General features: G+C 48.5%; 3 protein-coding genes across 3 annotated transcripts; 1 reads left to right on the forward strand and 2 right to left on the reverse strand.

The window, feature by feature from the left end:
- Positions 1–464: 464 nt before the first annotated feature.
- LOC120663740 (probable pectate lyase 4) lies at positions 465–2,108 on the reverse strand. The gene is made up of 3 exons (XM_039942640.1): positions 1,806–2,108; positions 1,361–1,712; positions 465–1,232 (listed from the first exon to the last, which is right to left on the reverse strand). Exons 1-3 carry the CDS (start codon positions 2,002–2,004, stop codon positions 707–709), a joined length of 1,077 nt encoding a protein of 358 aa, XP_039798574.1. The 5' UTR covers positions 2,005–2,108; the 3' UTR covers positions 465–706.
- A 156-nt stretch (positions 2,109–2,264) lies between these two features.
- On the forward strand, positions 2,265–4,306 carry LOC120663743 (DNA-directed RNA polymerases II, IV and V subunit 10). The gene is made up of 4 exons (XM_039942642.1): positions 2,265–2,432; positions 3,043–3,101; positions 3,811–3,905; positions 3,988–4,306. The coding sequence occupies exons 1-4, from the start codon at positions 2,397–2,399 to the stop codon at positions 4,011–4,013; spliced, it is 216 nt and encodes a 71-aa protein (XP_039798576.1). The 5' UTR covers positions 2,265–2,396; the 3' UTR covers positions 4,014–4,306.
- Positions 4,307–5,169: 863 nt separating this feature from the next.
- LOC120667019 (probable receptor-like serine/threonine-protein kinase At5g57670) lies at positions 5,170–11,697 on the reverse strand. Its single transcript, XM_039947028.1, has 8 exons — positions 11,291–11,697; positions 11,029–11,246; positions 10,498–10,941; positions 9,290–9,708; positions 9,133–9,172; positions 5,937–5,979; positions 5,539–5,843; positions 5,170–5,435 (listed from the first exon to the last, which is right to left on the reverse strand). Exons 1-8 carry the CDS (start codon positions 11,695–11,697, stop codon positions 5,170–5,172), a joined length of 2,142 nt encoding a protein of 713 aa, XP_039802962.1.
- Between the last annotated feature and the right edge of the window lie 4,213 nt (positions 11,698–15,910).

Below are 15,910 nucleotides of genomic sequence, written 5' to 3' on the forward strand. Positions count from 1 at the left end.
CCATTCCTCGTCAGCAGTTACGTTGGCTGCTTCTGTTTATATAGAAGTTTATTTACCGACTTGATCTGAAAAATTGAACGATGCAGAGGTGAGGTCCAGGAAGCCTAGTGAAATCAAATCGGATTGTACAAGGCTAGCATCGTCCAATTATCATGCTCGGACTGTAAACTGAAGAGCAGCAGATGGATGGTTCTCTTACTCTGCTGTATTCGTCGTTGCCTCGTCGGAAATGGTGTTTCAGATGCCAACACTGCAAATGAAATGCAGAATCAAAATACATCTCTCAGAGATGCTTCACCTGAGAGACAATGTGTTCTTTGATGATTTCGATGAAAAAGACAATGCAGAAAAACAGGACATGCATCATCCCTGAGCATAATGGTTAACAACACCGCCTAGATTCTCTTCCTAGCTTCCATATTTAGGACAAAGCTGACAAGTTCATCCTCTGTTCAACTGCTTCATCAAAACAAAAGAAAATGTGTAGGATTTAAAATTTCCAGCAGTTTGTTTAGCAGTCTTAAACTCGATGTTACATGTATCCAACTCACTTTCAAGTCTATGTCGTGAGAGGAAGAAGACACAAGCGACAAAAGGTTAACTAAATTTGCTAGGGATGCCATACATACAAATGCAGAGCAATACTGATAACTGAATACTGTCTTGCCAGAAGCAATCCGTGATGGAAAAAACAGAAGAATCAAGTCTAGCAATCGTCAGGAGGCCTTGGCACCGGCTGCCATCCGGCACAGAGTTGTATGATGTCCTTGAGCGCCGGCGACGCTGGCTCCATGGTCCAATGCTGGTAGTAATCCTCTGGTCTGAAGACAGCTTCGTGTGCAGCTCCAGGGCCATCGACCAGGCAGGGCAGCGCCCCATTGAGGAAAGCGTCCCCTTCCGACCTGATCAACCCGGCCACCGTATCCTCTCGGTCGGCGGCCTTCTCCGGCATGTACTTGAACACCGTGGTCTTCTTCGGGGGCCCTCCGCCTGCCTCGTAGATGTTGCACTGGGACACCACCTGAGCCTCCACGCTGGCGCAGACGGCGTAGATGCCCCAGCTGCGTGTGTAGTTGTTGTAGAGGTGGACCTTGCCGAAGCGGAGGCGTGGGTGCCTCTGCCGCGTGCCGTCGAAGAAGCAGTGGTGGATGGTGACCCTGATGCAGCGGTCGCCGACGTGCGTGGGGTCGGCGCCGATGAGCATCGTCTTGTCGTGCCGGGCAAAGTGGCACCTGCAGTAATTGTTCGGGTCAGGTGTTTGTTTCATGAGCTCCGAGATCATCCATGGATCGATCATTGATCGCATTGCAGATCCGTGGCAGAACAACAGGTAGCAGGAATGGAATTAAAGAGAGAGGACCTTGAGACCGTGATGTCTGTGCTCTGCCGCGTGATGTCGATGAGCCCGTCGTCGTAGTCGGCGAGGGTGCATCGGTCGATCCAGATGTTGGTTGATCCCGGCTTGATCTGGATGCCGTCGACGTCGTGCCCCCGGCCTCCCTCGAACACCAGGTTGCAGACGATGACGTGGTGGCAGCTCTTGAGCTGGAGCCCCTTGCCGGTGAGCACCACGCGCTGGCCGCGGCCGTCGATGGTCTTGTGGGAGGAGACGCGGAGGTAGGACTGGAGGTGGATGGTGCCGGACACCTCGAAGACGATCCACAGGGGCTCCGCCGCGCGGCACGCCTCCCTCAGGCTCCCGCGGCCGTCGTCTGCGCCCAACCCCCGGCACCCCGCGTCGATTCAGAAACCAATCGTTCGAGTGGAACAGGGACTGGGTGGGGTGGGGGATCTCGCCGCCGTACCTTGGAGGGACGTGACGTGGTAGACGGCCCCGTGGAGGCCGCCGATGGCGTGGCGGCCGAATCCCTCGGCGCGGCCGGCGAGCGCGCGGAGCCGGTGGTCCGCGTCCTGGTACGGCATCTCCCCGCCGCCGTGACCCTCACCGTGACGATTGCGAGGATGCGGCGGCGGCGGCTGCAGGGGAGGAGGAGGGGGATCCATGTGGTCGGAGGCCGAATTCCTGAAGACCACCGACGGCGGCGTTCCGGTCCGACGCGGCGACGGTGTCGGCAGATGTTTCTATTTTTTTTTCTTTGAGATGAGAGAAGATTAGCGTTGACACTTGGCAGAGACAAATAGTAGTAGGCCGGCTGCAGAAGGGCCCAAGGGTTCCGGTCCATGAAGGGGTATGGGCCATGAGGCTTTTAGGCCGAGAAATAGCCAGGCCCAACCATCCAGCCCAAAGGCCCATCTCATGTGCTATTACTACTAGCAAGTCGCTGCGATCCCTGGCTGCATCTCTCGCTAGCCCTCCATTATTTCGTTCAGCCAGCCTTCTCCACGCCGAAACCCTTCCCCTCTTTCTCCGGGTTCCGGCGGCGGCGGCGGCGAAGATGATCATCCCGGTGCGCTGCTTCACCTGCGGCAAGGTAGCTCGCCCCTCCCCGCTCTCCTCTTGTTCACGCGGCCGCCGCGCGGCCGGTATGTGTTGCGTCTCTCTTTCACCTAGGGTTTGAGTAGCTTCGCCCAGCCACAGCTTGCTACCCCTCTGGGCCTGCTGCGCTCACGCACGCCACGATTCGATGTCACCGTTTGCTTGGGGTACCCGCCGCCTCTTCTAGGCTCTGGTTATGAAAATAGGAATTACAGAAGTAATTAGCAATTACTGTTGGCATTACAGAAGTAATTAGCAATTTTGGCATTTAGCATAAATTTCGGGCCAGTAATTAGTCCAAAAAATCCGTGGGATAATATTTTAAAATAGCTCCATATTGTCCGATGTTGGTTGTGGAACTAATTCCTTTCCTCGTAGGGTTGCGCAATTGTTCATTTGTTCTTGCTTGTGGGTGCTGATTGTTTGTGCTATTTCGTTCATTGTTTGGGGGGCATGCCTTAGGTTTCAGTTGTGAGCACGTTCACTAGGGTCTTGGTTTTAGATTAAAAAAAAGGTTTATTTCTGTGCTGTCAATCTTGGGTTCTCTCAAGGGTATTATTGCGACAGCCAGGTTAATTAAAATATGTTTCTTTTGTCCATTCCAGGTGATTGGGAACAAGTGGGACCTCTACCTGGACCTCCTCCAGGCCGACTATACAGAGGGGTAAACTTGCCTATGCTCACGGAATCCTACATGGCAGTTTTGTTGCTGCATCTCAAGTGTTTGCGTTGGATTGTGCTGTGTTTGTTTATGTGCAACAAGTTTGCAACGTTTGGATTGCTGAGCTGCTTCGTCAGTAGGGGGTTTTGATTAAAATAGTAGTAATTTTCACACACATTTGGTGCCCTGAAGATATGTGGCGCTCCTGAGCTAGTTAATACAACTACACAAGTCAAGTTAAGGGAAAATGTATATTTTCCATGTTTCTCCTTCGAAATGTGTTTATTTAGTTCTGATACAGCAGCTCTTAATTAGAGTTTGTGAGGAAATCAGAAACACAAGGTCACGTGTACATTCTGTCATGCGTGATATGGGTCAGTGATTGAAATTAGTCGGTACATGCACTAATTATGACACTGGCAGTACAACTTGCATATTTTCAATACTGACCAGATATCTACCTAAATCCTTACCATTTGGGAATGTAAACAAAAAACTAAAATGTACTATTTTGTATCAAAACTTTAAGCTTTGCATCACAATGGGTTAATATTTTTAATCTACTCACTTTCCTGAAAATTATGAGCATAGAAGGGCTTATTGTCCTTGTTTATTAACAAACTGATCAATTTGTACTTTCCAGCCTGTATCAACATATGTTGGAAAGTTATTACTCACTTGCATGCTTTTCTTTGGTGATTTCTATTGCCAGAGATGCTCTGGATGCTTTGGAACTGGTCCGCTACTGCTGCAGGCGAATGCTCATGACCCATGTTGATCTCATTGAAAAGTTGCTCAACTACAACAGTAAGTTAATTTTTGAGCTCCTATTCAAGTTAAAATTTTCGTTAACCATGCATCATGCATAAATGGCTCAATATTTTTTCAGCATTGGAGAAGACTGATACAAACTAGAGAGAACACGCCATGCTCCACAATCACCTGCTGTTTCTTAGTATCAGAATGTGTGTGGTATGCTGTTTCTTCTGTACCAGGAGAGGCTGGTTGTGAGATGATAATGTTAATTTGGTTTGCTCATGAACGAAGGACGTTTGATGTGTCGGTTGCATCTATGCTATGAACTTGTGATGCTGTCAGATATTTGAAGCAATTTAACTGTCGACCAAAACTACTCGTACATTGGTGCGGATTGGATCTATAATGTTCTTGTTGTCAAATTTTTAGTTAAGACTTCATCTAGTGGTGCATGATTGTATGCCTCTTACTACTGCTTTTTTTCATAGAGAACGCACTACACTTGCATGTTCCTCTGTGTATGTCTCCTTCCAGCGCACTCTGGTTGCCCCTCGCCTGAAATCAAACTATGAAGATGGCCTTCTGTCAGCGTGCTGTTCTTCAAAAATACTGTAGGCGAAATCAAACTATGAAGATGGCCTCTGCTTCGCAAGATATGCAACTGCCATCCATGTGCTTGCTGTATGATTGTACCCACATCATTCTGCTGCATGTGCTTGCGGTGCAACTTGCTCTTCCAAGGCCTAATCAGACAGCATTTTGCTGCCCATTTCCGTTGACTTGTGATGAGTTTTCTGGGACTGGTCTGTCCAGATTCCCCATTGTTGTGCTTCACGCCTGCACCTTTTGACATCAATTGTACTTTTCAATCGCATCGTGCACGGACGGGACATCTATGTTTTTTCTCTCGTTTTTATATCTTCTGTAAGTTTTAAGTTGTAACAGTAGAGATGGTGCAGCTGCAATCGTCAATCTGAGTAGGCTATATTCAATCCCTATGAACATGGTTAGTGTTCCAGTTAAAAACTTCACCCTCGCGCATGAAGAAAGAAAACTTTGAATCAAACCATTGTCGATTATTTTCCCTACTTTCATCGTCTGGTGAAAAATCTAAAACCTTCATGGAGGTGATAGTTGCTAGGTCAAAACTGTAGGATTGCATTGCTTTCGAATATTTTCATGTGCAACCTCCCATCTAACAAAGATAAAACTTATTACTCCTTAATACACAGCAGTGAATCTGTTGCTAAAAAACAATGAATAAAAAAAATGGTCTATGCACACAAAAATGGCGATCGTCGCACTTGTGGAGCCATCAGTCGTCGAAGCTGGAGGACCGGCTCCATCTCCCCTTGAGGTACTCCTCCAAGGACATGTTGGCGCCGATGAAGTCGGGGCTGCCGACGGACGAGGCGTCGTCGTCGATGACGTCACGCAGCGCGAGGTTGATGTACGACTCGATGTCCTTCTTGTCCGGCGAAGTCGCGACACCGCAGCCATCATCGTGGTCGTTGTCGCCTGGCACGCCGACCTGCGACTTGGCCCACCTGATGGCGTTGCAGTCGCCGGCGAGCAGCTTCACCACCAGATGTTCAAGAGCGGCGCGTCGCGTTAGTTCATAGATAAATGGAGCAATGGGCAATGCAGCATATGTTCGGTTCGTTCAGAGAGTGGTGAGAGGTGGTTACGTTGCTCATGCTCGGTCGGTGTTGATGCGCTCGCCGGATGCAGAGGGCGGCGGCGAGGGCCATCCGCTCGACCTCGCCGGCGTCGCCGTCGGCCAGCGGCAGGCTCGGGTCGACGAGATCCATGAGCTTGCCTCCTTGTATGACGGAGCTCGCCCACATCACAAGGCTCCCCTTGGCCCTGGGCCCGCCGGCGCTCACCGGCTTCCTCCCGGAGATGAGCTCGAGGAGGACCACGCCGAACGCGTACACGTCGAGCTTGTCGCTCACCTTGCCGTGCATGAAGTACTCCGGAGCCAGGTACCTGCCACGAAACAGGATAGAGGTCACCAAACTTGCCAGGTGATAGCGTACAAAACACCCTCGGTGACATGACCAAACAAGACCGGGAACGCACCCGAATGTTCCGGCGACGTCGTCGCCGGTGGCCTGCGCCGCCGCTTCGTGAGAAGCGTCCAATTTGATACTATTTTAAACGAACCGCCGGTCATTATCATCCCGATGAGAGTTAACACGTGCTAGCCGGAGAGCATGCCACGTGTTATCCCACATCTAGAGACACGAATAAACGACACGTCATCCGTCCAAAATAACATCAAATCCGGTAGTCCCGGTACGTATTTGCCACATGCCCAGAATTAAGCACACGTACCGTTATACAATCACATACACAGTGCCGATGAACCACAAGAGCAATTTTACACTCTTAAAATTACAAGTTCGATATAGGTGGGTTTCAAGCTTCACTTACAAGCCTTGGGCTCACAAATGTCATATTAAACAGAAACATGCTTAGGGTTTATTGAATTTACATGCTCTCACAGAGTTCAGCTACGATAAAACATACTTAAAATGATGATGCTTTGTTCAAGGACATCACCACAGCCGCAACGACCTACTCCTCCCCCGCATTAGGATCAACGGGGGTAGAAGTGGCCGAACACCACTTTCTAGCTTACTTGCAACTAGGTTTAGAAAACAACCTGAGTACAAAAGGTAATCGCAAGACTTACGCGATTACATAAACAATGATCATGCAATGACTCAAGTAAAAGCTTTAAGGTTAAGTAATTATTGCAGAAGCATTAGCTCTCTACACTATCACCTATCAGAATTAATTAACATTGCCCAAACCCCCAAACAATTTTAGTACATTAAGAGTATACAATATAATGAGTCACAGAGGTGCCATGAACCAATTCCATCATAACTAAAACTTTCTACGAAGAGTTCAACGGACAAAGAGCTTGCTCATAACCGAGAGCGCGGCAATTCGAATTGATTTAACCTTACAAGGGTGTACTACTTTACCCACACGACGCAAGGACCATGCGACTCACCCAACCGGCCAAAGTTGGATAAGGGGGTACTCGCGTCAACCGTTCCCAACATGGCTCGATCATTGAAATCTTCACACCTAGCTTACGCGTAGAGACTTAGTTTCTACCGGGGACATCTCTAAACTTTCCTACACGTAGGTCCACCCGGGGACACCTCTAATCCTCTCTGCATAGCCCGTAGCCACGTATCTAGGACTGCACATTAATGATCAAGTCAAAGAATATAGTTGGCTTATCCGTACCATTATATTGGATATGTGGTAGCACGGAAATGTGCTCAAAGCCGACGTCATCCACGGACGGTCCTTAAGTGATCCAAGCGGACTATGCCCATATGACTCCATTCACTAGGCCCTACCACACCGCTCGAATCTCGATACTACCAAACTCTTAACAACCCAACCGAACCAGTGCGATCAAGAGTAACCGGTAAAAGTGATCATCCAAACCATTCCTGTTTAGCGAGCAATATAAGTATTCTAAGCAGGGCTAAGCATCTAGTCAAGTTAAATAATTAACTAACTAACTAGTGCCAAGAACAAGGATAACAAATCAAGGAAGGACTATGCATAAAGATAGGTACAAAAATGCAGTACATACATACTATACATATATAGCCCAACAATACCCAAGTGGAATAGCTAAACCAAAACAGATTAGACAGGTGCAAGGAATATGCTTAGCTGCTTGCCTTGGTTAACTTCGGGCTTGACCACGAACGGGACTCCGGGTTCAGGCTCAACGGACTCGGTGGGCTCCACGGGTTCGACCTCCGACGGTTCGGTCACTATAATGCATGAATGCGATGCAAGAATTAAGAAATAAACTAAACAACAAGCATAAATCATGAAATAATATGAGCACGCCGAAAACATTGCAAGGAACTCAAGAAAATTGGTTTTGGAGCAAAATAATTTTCCTATAATTAATCATAAATATATTAATTTTCAGCCACTCTAAACAACGTAAATCAGAAAAGGAATGAAAAATTAACTAAACAAATCCAATAAAACTATATTAGATACTAGGAATGAAAACAAAGCTAACAAAACTGGTTTTACTATTTTCTCACTTTCCAGTAAAAAGTTCTATATTAAACCATTTTCAGACAAAGCATAAGAAAACAAGCTAAAACTTTGATAAACAGCAAGGAAGCATGTGAAAAAGTTGAACCACTAAAAACTAAACTTCACAATAAGTCTAAAAAAATTTAGTTTGAAATTTTTAGAGCAACACACAAATAAATAAGCATTAAACTCACTTTTGCAAAGATAAAACTATAGATAAATCTACAGCAAATTAACATGCAAAACAATATTTTTCTTGAGTAGATCTAAGCTAGAGGAAACCAACAAAACAATTTTTATAATTTTTGGAGTTATACACGAATTTATACGCATTTTGCAAAATTGCAGAAAAAAAAAACTAAGAAAACCCTAGCAAAATTGCAAGGTGCACCCGGATCCGGCCACACCCGCCAGGCCAGAGGCCGACAGGTGGGCCCCACGGGCAGGCGCCCCACCCAGGCCGGGTCAAGGCTCAGCGCCCGCCTTGACCCGTGCGGGAGCGCGGCCACGGCGTGCCGGTGCGCGCGGCCCGCGCACGCGGCAGCGCCGGCGGACGGCGGCGGGACGAGGCAAGGCCGGAGCGGGCCAGGGGAGGTGCGCACGGGAATGAGGAGGCGGCGGCGAGCCTCACCGGCGGCGGCGCAGGCAAGGAGCGGCGACGAGGAGGCGGCGCGACGGCACAGGGCGGCTGCGGGTGGAGGGCGCTCGCCGGCGGCCCTGCAAGGAGGGAGAGGGGGCCGAGTTAGGGGCGAAATCGGTCACGGGGCGGGAGGGGAAGCTGCTCCTACGTGGAATCGGCGAGGGGATCACCGAAGACGACGAATCGCGGCGGCCGGCGGAGCTCCTGGTGGCAGCGGCAATGGAGATGGGGCCAACGGGGCTAGGGTTTGGGCAAGGGCCGGTCGGGCGTTGAAGGTGAGGAGGGAACGCGTGAGAGAGAGGAGGATAAGGCCGGCTACGGCGGCGCGGATAGGGACGCGCGAGGGAGGGCGCGCGCGGCACGGCGTCCAAGGATGGCCGGCGCGTGGCGTTGACGAGGCTGTGCGCGGTCGCGGAATGGGTGCGGCGTGCGGTGAACGGGGATGGCTGACACGCGGCTCGAGGGTGGCCGACAGCGAGGCGGACATGTGGCATGCCGCGATGCGTGCGTCGGCGCTCCGTGCGCTCCACGTTCTCGGGCTGTGACACGCTTCGTCTGCCCACATCGCGAGGCCGAAGTCACACAACTGCACAGAGAAGAGGGAGCTGCTCAGTCGATGTCCCTACTGAATACTGAAGAGGACCATACTGAATACTGAAGAATTTTGCTACTACTGAAATTTGAGAAATGACGTTGTCATCACCATCGGTTCGAAGTCGTCAGCGACGAGGATGTTCGAGGACTTGATGTCCCTGTGGATCACAGCTGGGCGGTGGTCTCCGCCGCCGTGGAGGGACTCCAGGGCGCGCGCGGCGCCGACGGCCACCTTGAACCTCTCCGGCCAGCCCAACGCGCCCTTGCCTTTTTTGTCGGCGTGCAGCATCTCCTCCAGGCTGCCACGCGGCATGTAGTCGTACACGAGCATGAGCTTGCCGCCGTCGATGCAGAACCCGACGAGGGACATGGCGTTCTTGTGCTCAACGCAGCAGAGGGTCTCGATCTCCGAGATGAAATCCTTGGCCACGTTGTCCGAAGATTTCAGGACCTTCACTGCAAGCTCCTTGCCTTCTTCAGTACAGCCCCTGTAAACCCGGCCCGCACAGCCTTTCCCGACCAGTCGATCTGCGCAGCACAATCAATTCGTCATCGTCATCTATTATCTTATTATTTAGCCAACAAACATAACTTTCACGTTCGCTCTCACGGTCTAGAAATTCTCACATTAATCAGAGAAAATAAGATAAATAAAAATTACCCATCACTACCATTATAATAAAATTAGCCTAAAATACTCCGGTGCCTAATTAAAAATCACCCACCAATGCCATTATAAAAAAAATTAAATATAAAATATCATTTAGCTATGTATCAGTTACAAACATATAGTATTAATAAAAACTAAAGCTAACAACAATCAATCAAAATAAAACAAAAATACTGTCATTCTGATAAAATTAGCCTAAAATACCCCTGTGCCTGATTAAAAATCACCCACCAATACCATTATGAAAAAATTAAATATAAAATATTATTTAACTATGTATCAATTACAAACATATAGTATTAATAAAAACTAAAGCTAACAACAATCAATCAAAATAAAATGAAAATGAAATAATTATATGCATAATATTATTAAAGCTCAACAAATAAATTTGTTATTATAGGTAGATCATATTCGAATTGTTTTAACTAACAATAAGACATAATTTATAATAATGAACATGGTGATGTATGGTAAAAAATAGTATAATCTTTAAATAATAATACAACGACATGCATTTTTTTGAATTTTCAATACTAGCCGCGCAAATGCGCGGGCTATACGCCTAGTTTTAGCTGATTTCATCAGAAAAATGATCGGTCGCGATCTGTGAGAAATTTTCAGAATGAAATGGAGATATAATATACCTGGAGAGAAGCCATTGGTGATCTTGGCTAGCTCCCTGTAGCTGAACATTGTGTACTTGGATGAGTACTTGTCTCTGAGTGAAACCAGCTCTTCTGGAAGTTGCTTCTCCTCTTCCCCTTCATCGGAATTCTTGTCTGAATAAACCTCTGGACACCTAGTGGGGAGCTGCATCGCCCACTGAATCGCAGAGATCTCTGACGATTCCGGCAAGGTTGGCATGTTGTCCTTCTTTAGGAGAGGCCAGCCGGCGGCCAATTTCGGCGACTCCAGCGCGTGACAGCTCACCGACGTCACCCTCGGCGAGACCAGGGCGCTCATCGTCACGGACATGTTCCGGCGCAGCGACCGGCCGTCGCCGATCAGCATGTCGTCCTGGGACTTGTCCCCCGTCGTCCTCCTCGCGTCGAGTATCTTCCGGTACAGCCGCCGCGGCGTCTCCACCACTGCATTGTTGAAGCAAATTTTCGATGAGCTGAAAGAGGCGGCTAAATTCAGATGAAATGAAACAATGTGATCGATGAGCTGCGTACTTGCGGTGTAGGGGCTGAGCAGCTGCTGGTGGTGGTGGTGCACGGCGTCCCTGCGGTAGACGACGGCGCCGTTGCTGACCGCGGTGACCATGCAGCTCGGCGGCACTCTCTTTGCGCAGTACCTCGCGACGGCGGTGGCGGACGATCTGTCGATCACCGGATGAAACGAACAGCCAGCGTTACTGATTGGAGAAGAGGATTTTGGGCTCAGGGACACCCTGATCGGTGAAGGGCGTGGCGATTTGGTAGGTACCCGGAAGGCCTGGAGGTCTTGGTGACGCCGAGGACGAGGTGCGCGGCGCCGGAGGAGGTGGCCTCGGCGACCAGGGCCCTCTTGATGGACGGCCCCTCGCGGACCCTGAGCTCCAGGTCGATCTGGTTGCGCTCGCAGTAGCCCCTGTACGCGCCGAGCACGGAGGCGAGCGAGTCGCTGGCCGTCACCTTCTCCTCCGGCGCCGCGGCGGGGGCGGCGTGGGTGGCGGAGACGTGGAGCGCGACGACGCGGTCCCCGGCGGCGGCGGCCTTGACGAGCGCCCAGGTGAGCAGCTCCCTGCCGGCGGCGTCCCGGCGCAGTGCCACGAGCACCGTCCTCCTCCTCCCGCCGCCCAGGCCCACGCACCCCAGCGGCGACGGCGCGCTCCGCGTGAAGGAGAGAGGCTTGAGCTTCATGCTGGCTGGTCGGTCGATCCCTCGCCGGCGTGTCTCGTTCCTCCGCTCCTGGAGCCCGGCGCGCTGCTCTGCTCCGCACCGCGCTGCTTCGCTGGATGAGTGGAGGAGGGCGGCCGGTGGCGGTTGCGTTATATGGGGGGGGGGGGGGGGGGGGGGGGGGAGGTGGGAGAAGAATGGGGCCCCGTCGCCGCTGCGCCGTGGCATCGATGCTGGCTGCGCGGGCGCCGGAATTTTTAAATGGCTGCCGCTGCGGGCTCCTGGTGGTGCCGGCGCGGGTGTTTGGAGTCGGGACGACGCGGGCTGCGCGCGCGGGCTTGCGGGCGGTCGCCTCCAGCGGTGCCGCCGCCGCGCGCGACCTGACGCTCCAGCCGCCCGATCTGGATGTGGATGGATGCACGGCCCTCCCCCGCCGCGCTGTCCAGGGCTCGTCTCGTCCAAAAGGTACTGTTGATTATACCGTTATCCTAGATCGCCTACTTGTACAATTTGAGTGGTTGATCTTCTTTTCACAGGAAAGATAAAATTAGTTAAAGATTACTCTTCATGACCAAATGATGCTTTCTAAAGAGACTCGCTGCGTGCAGTGCCCTCGAAAAAAAAAGCTATCCAGTTTAAATCTCCTGGACTTCATTCTTGGTTTCATCTCGTTTCCGCTCCATGTGTCGGTTTTGAATAACTATCCAATTTAAATCTGATGAAGGATTTTTATGTTGCACAAATACTACTATATACTACTATCTTACCCTTTTTAACTGACGATTGGATCTTTTCTATACTACATACTGCAACATGGTAGTATATTCTGCGCTGTAAAAGAGATATGTGCGTCAACGTGTTTTGCATACCATACCTTTATTAATGTACCTTTACGATAAATATGAGAGAAAACGTTAACGGCCGGGGTAATGTTTCTTCTTAGCTACTCCCTCCGTTCTAAATTATAAGTCATTCCAAGAATCTTGGAGAGTCAAACCATCTCAAAGTTCGACCAAAATTATAAAGAGAAACACAAAGATTTATGACATCAAATAGATATACTATGAAAATATAGCTAACAAAGAATCTAATGATACTTAATTAGTATTATAAATATTATTATCTTGTTATATAAATTTAGTCAAACTTAAAAAACTTTAACTCTCCAAGATTCTTAGAATGACTTATAATTTGGAACCGAGGGAGTAGTATTTAATAGAGTAGAGAAAATAACTTACTTTTCAGAAACAGAACTAATAATTTCCTGTTGAAAAGATAGGCAGCATTTCGATCGTGTAGTAAGAGCTGTGGAAAATGACAGTTTTTTTTGAAAGATCTGTTTTACCGCATTCATTGATAAGGAGAGAGCAAATTATGTACAAGGCAGCTAAACGTGGCGAGAAACCACCACGAAGGCGAAGCCTACCCACACAACCACAACAGAGCAAACGACAACCCAACTAAAAAGAGGATTTTTTTATTTTTATATTTTTTAAAAACATTTTTTATAGAAATATATTTTTGGTTTCACATTTTACAATTTTATACCCCTACCGCCCGGCAGGGGGCGGGAGGGACCTACATGTAAATAAATATATTTTTTTGCACGGAGGCCCCTGGCGGGAACCTGTCGCCCCCCTGTCGGGCGGCAGGCACCTGCCGCCCGGTGGAGGGGTGGCAGGCAGCCCGCCCGCCCGACAGGGGGGCGGCAGGCTCCCCCCCAAATATAAAAGCTGAGCCCCTTTCCTCACACCCTCATTTCCTGCCCACGAGATCCAGAGAGGGGAGAGGGAGAGAGGAGGGGTGAGGGAGCTAATTCCACCGGCAAAGCCCTGCCGGATTTTGGATCCGAACCGCAGGTAACCAATATTTCTCAACTTTCTCATTGAAATTTTTTTGTATGTTTAATTCTATGATTAGTATTTTTTATTATTGCAAGCACTTAGGGTTCGGATTAGTGGTTATAATTGAAGTCTTACCATGTTTCTAGATATTGGATTAATTAAAATAAAGTCTTAGCAAGGTGGCGTTTCAAGTTTATTATGGTGACTTCTATAGAATTATTCATGATTCCTATGGAGTAAATCTATCAGCATTGGAAAGAAGACAGTGCAGTCTAGATAAACCCCTAGAGAGGAGTTTTGAGTCCATACGGAAATATCTTCACAAGAAGTTCAATGTGAATCCAAAGACTCATTTGCTTACCATTCATACCTTGACTTCCTAGGAAACTAATGGGAATTTCTGGGAGTTGACGCCTATAAGTAGTACGGAAGAATGACAACATTACATGCACGCAGCTCTTGAAAGTGGGTGGCCTCTCGCAATGGTAATTCAGATTCACCAGAAGGCCGGTGATTTAGGTGAAGGGTTAACACACACAACATCTGACTGGAATGAAGAGATGGAAGAGGATAAAGAAGAAGAGAACGTGCAAGCTCCAGAACCAGAACCATAAGGTTTAGCAGATGAAGGCGAGCGAATACCTGGAATTGTGGAGGACATGGAGAAAGAAGACCAGGATGCGCGAATAATGGAGCAATGTGGGGACTCATCGGACGATGAGGACGATGAGCGCTTCCCAGTGCTAGGTGAATGGCGTAAAGAGGGTTTTGGGAATCCAGTGGTACAAGATATTAGGAGTTCGGAGTTTGAATACAGAGTGAATGAGGTTGTACAAGGGGCAAAGTATCGTACCATTGAGGATGTGAAGGATGCTATGAAGCTCTGGGCTGTATCTCTGAGGAAGGAGTTCAGAGTACTGAAGTCTAGCAGCAAAGAATACGAGATGAGGTGTGCAGATAGAGACTGTACATGGCGAGTGTATGCCTACAAGAGAAAGTTCAAGACACACTGTGAATGTTTAATTGTTACACCGCATACTTGTAGATTGACAGGTGTTGTGGGACATCATCGTAATATCACATCAACTTTCGTGGCTAAGAAGATGTATGGGGTGATTCTTGACAAAATGGATTACGAGCCTGCATTGATAATTAGGGACATTGAACATAATTTCCAGTATGTGATCAGCTATGCAAAGGCTTGGCGGGCTAAACAAAAAGTATTTGAGATGAGGTTTGGCACTTATGAAGCATCATATGACAACCTACCTCGTATGCTTGAAGCAATTGTGCACAGAAATCCTGAAAGTGCTTTTGATACATACAGTGTACCGAGCTTGTCAGGGGGGCCAAGCATTCTGCTGCGAGCTTTCTTCTGCATTGGAGCATGTGTGAGGGCATTCATTTACTACCTTTCTGTTCTGTGTATTGACGGCACTTTCCTGACAGGGAAATATAAGGGAACAATATTGACGGCAATCATAATTGATTGCAACAAGCAGATAGTTCACATCGCTTTTGTCTTTGTTGAGAATGAGAATACAGAAAGCTGGTACTGGTTTCTTGAACGTCTGAAGAATCACGTTGTTGTTGGAAGGCCTAATGTTTGCCTTATCAGTGATAGACATGCAGGTCTCCTTGCAGCTATAAGGCAGCAACAAGAAGGTAGTCCATTTTCACCTCCTATATGGCCAGATGTTGTTAGTAGGTGGTGTGTGAGGCATATGGCTGCTAATTTTTATGAGCAGTTCAAGAACAAAGATCTGATGAATTTGTTCAAGAGATTGTGCGCTCAGAATCAGCAGAGGAAGTTCGATGCTTTATGGGGTATAATTGATGATATGAGCGCCGAATTGCTTAAGAGCCAGGCCTCATCATCCAGTAGGAGATGTTCTACAGATTCAGTAGTTGGACATGCTAAGCCATTTTCACAGTGGATTGATGGTGCGCCTAAAGAGAAGTGGTCACTTCTGTATGACACAGATGGGAGGCGTTACGGAATCGAGACGACCAACCATGCTGAGTGTTACAATATGGTAATGCGTCGTGTTCGTGGATTTCCTCTTGTTGGCATTGTTGAGTTCATCCTGTATGGATGTATAAGGTATTTTAGGGAGTGGTACGCATCAGCCGCTTCCTTACTTCATGATACATGAGTGCATTTTTGCAGAAGGGTCAATGAGGACATGGAGAATTTTTTTTGAAAAGGCTCAATTTCACTCAGTCATATCGATGGGCACAAAGGATCAAAGATTTGAAGTATCATGCATGGACCAGGGTTTTGATTACCGACCGGACCGGCCAAACCGGCCGGGTCCGGTACCGGTACACCGGTCCGGTTTGGCCGAAAACCGGTCGGTACCGGTGTAATTCAAATTTCACAGTTCAACCGG

The sequence above is a fragment of the Panicum virgatum genome, chromosome 3N (assembly GCF_016808335.1).
Source record: "Panicum virgatum strain AP13 chromosome 3N, P.virgatum_v5, whole genome shotgun sequence".
Classification (NCBI taxonomy): domain Eukaryota; kingdom Viridiplantae; phylum Streptophyta; class Magnoliopsida; order Poales; family Poaceae; genus Panicum; species Panicum virgatum.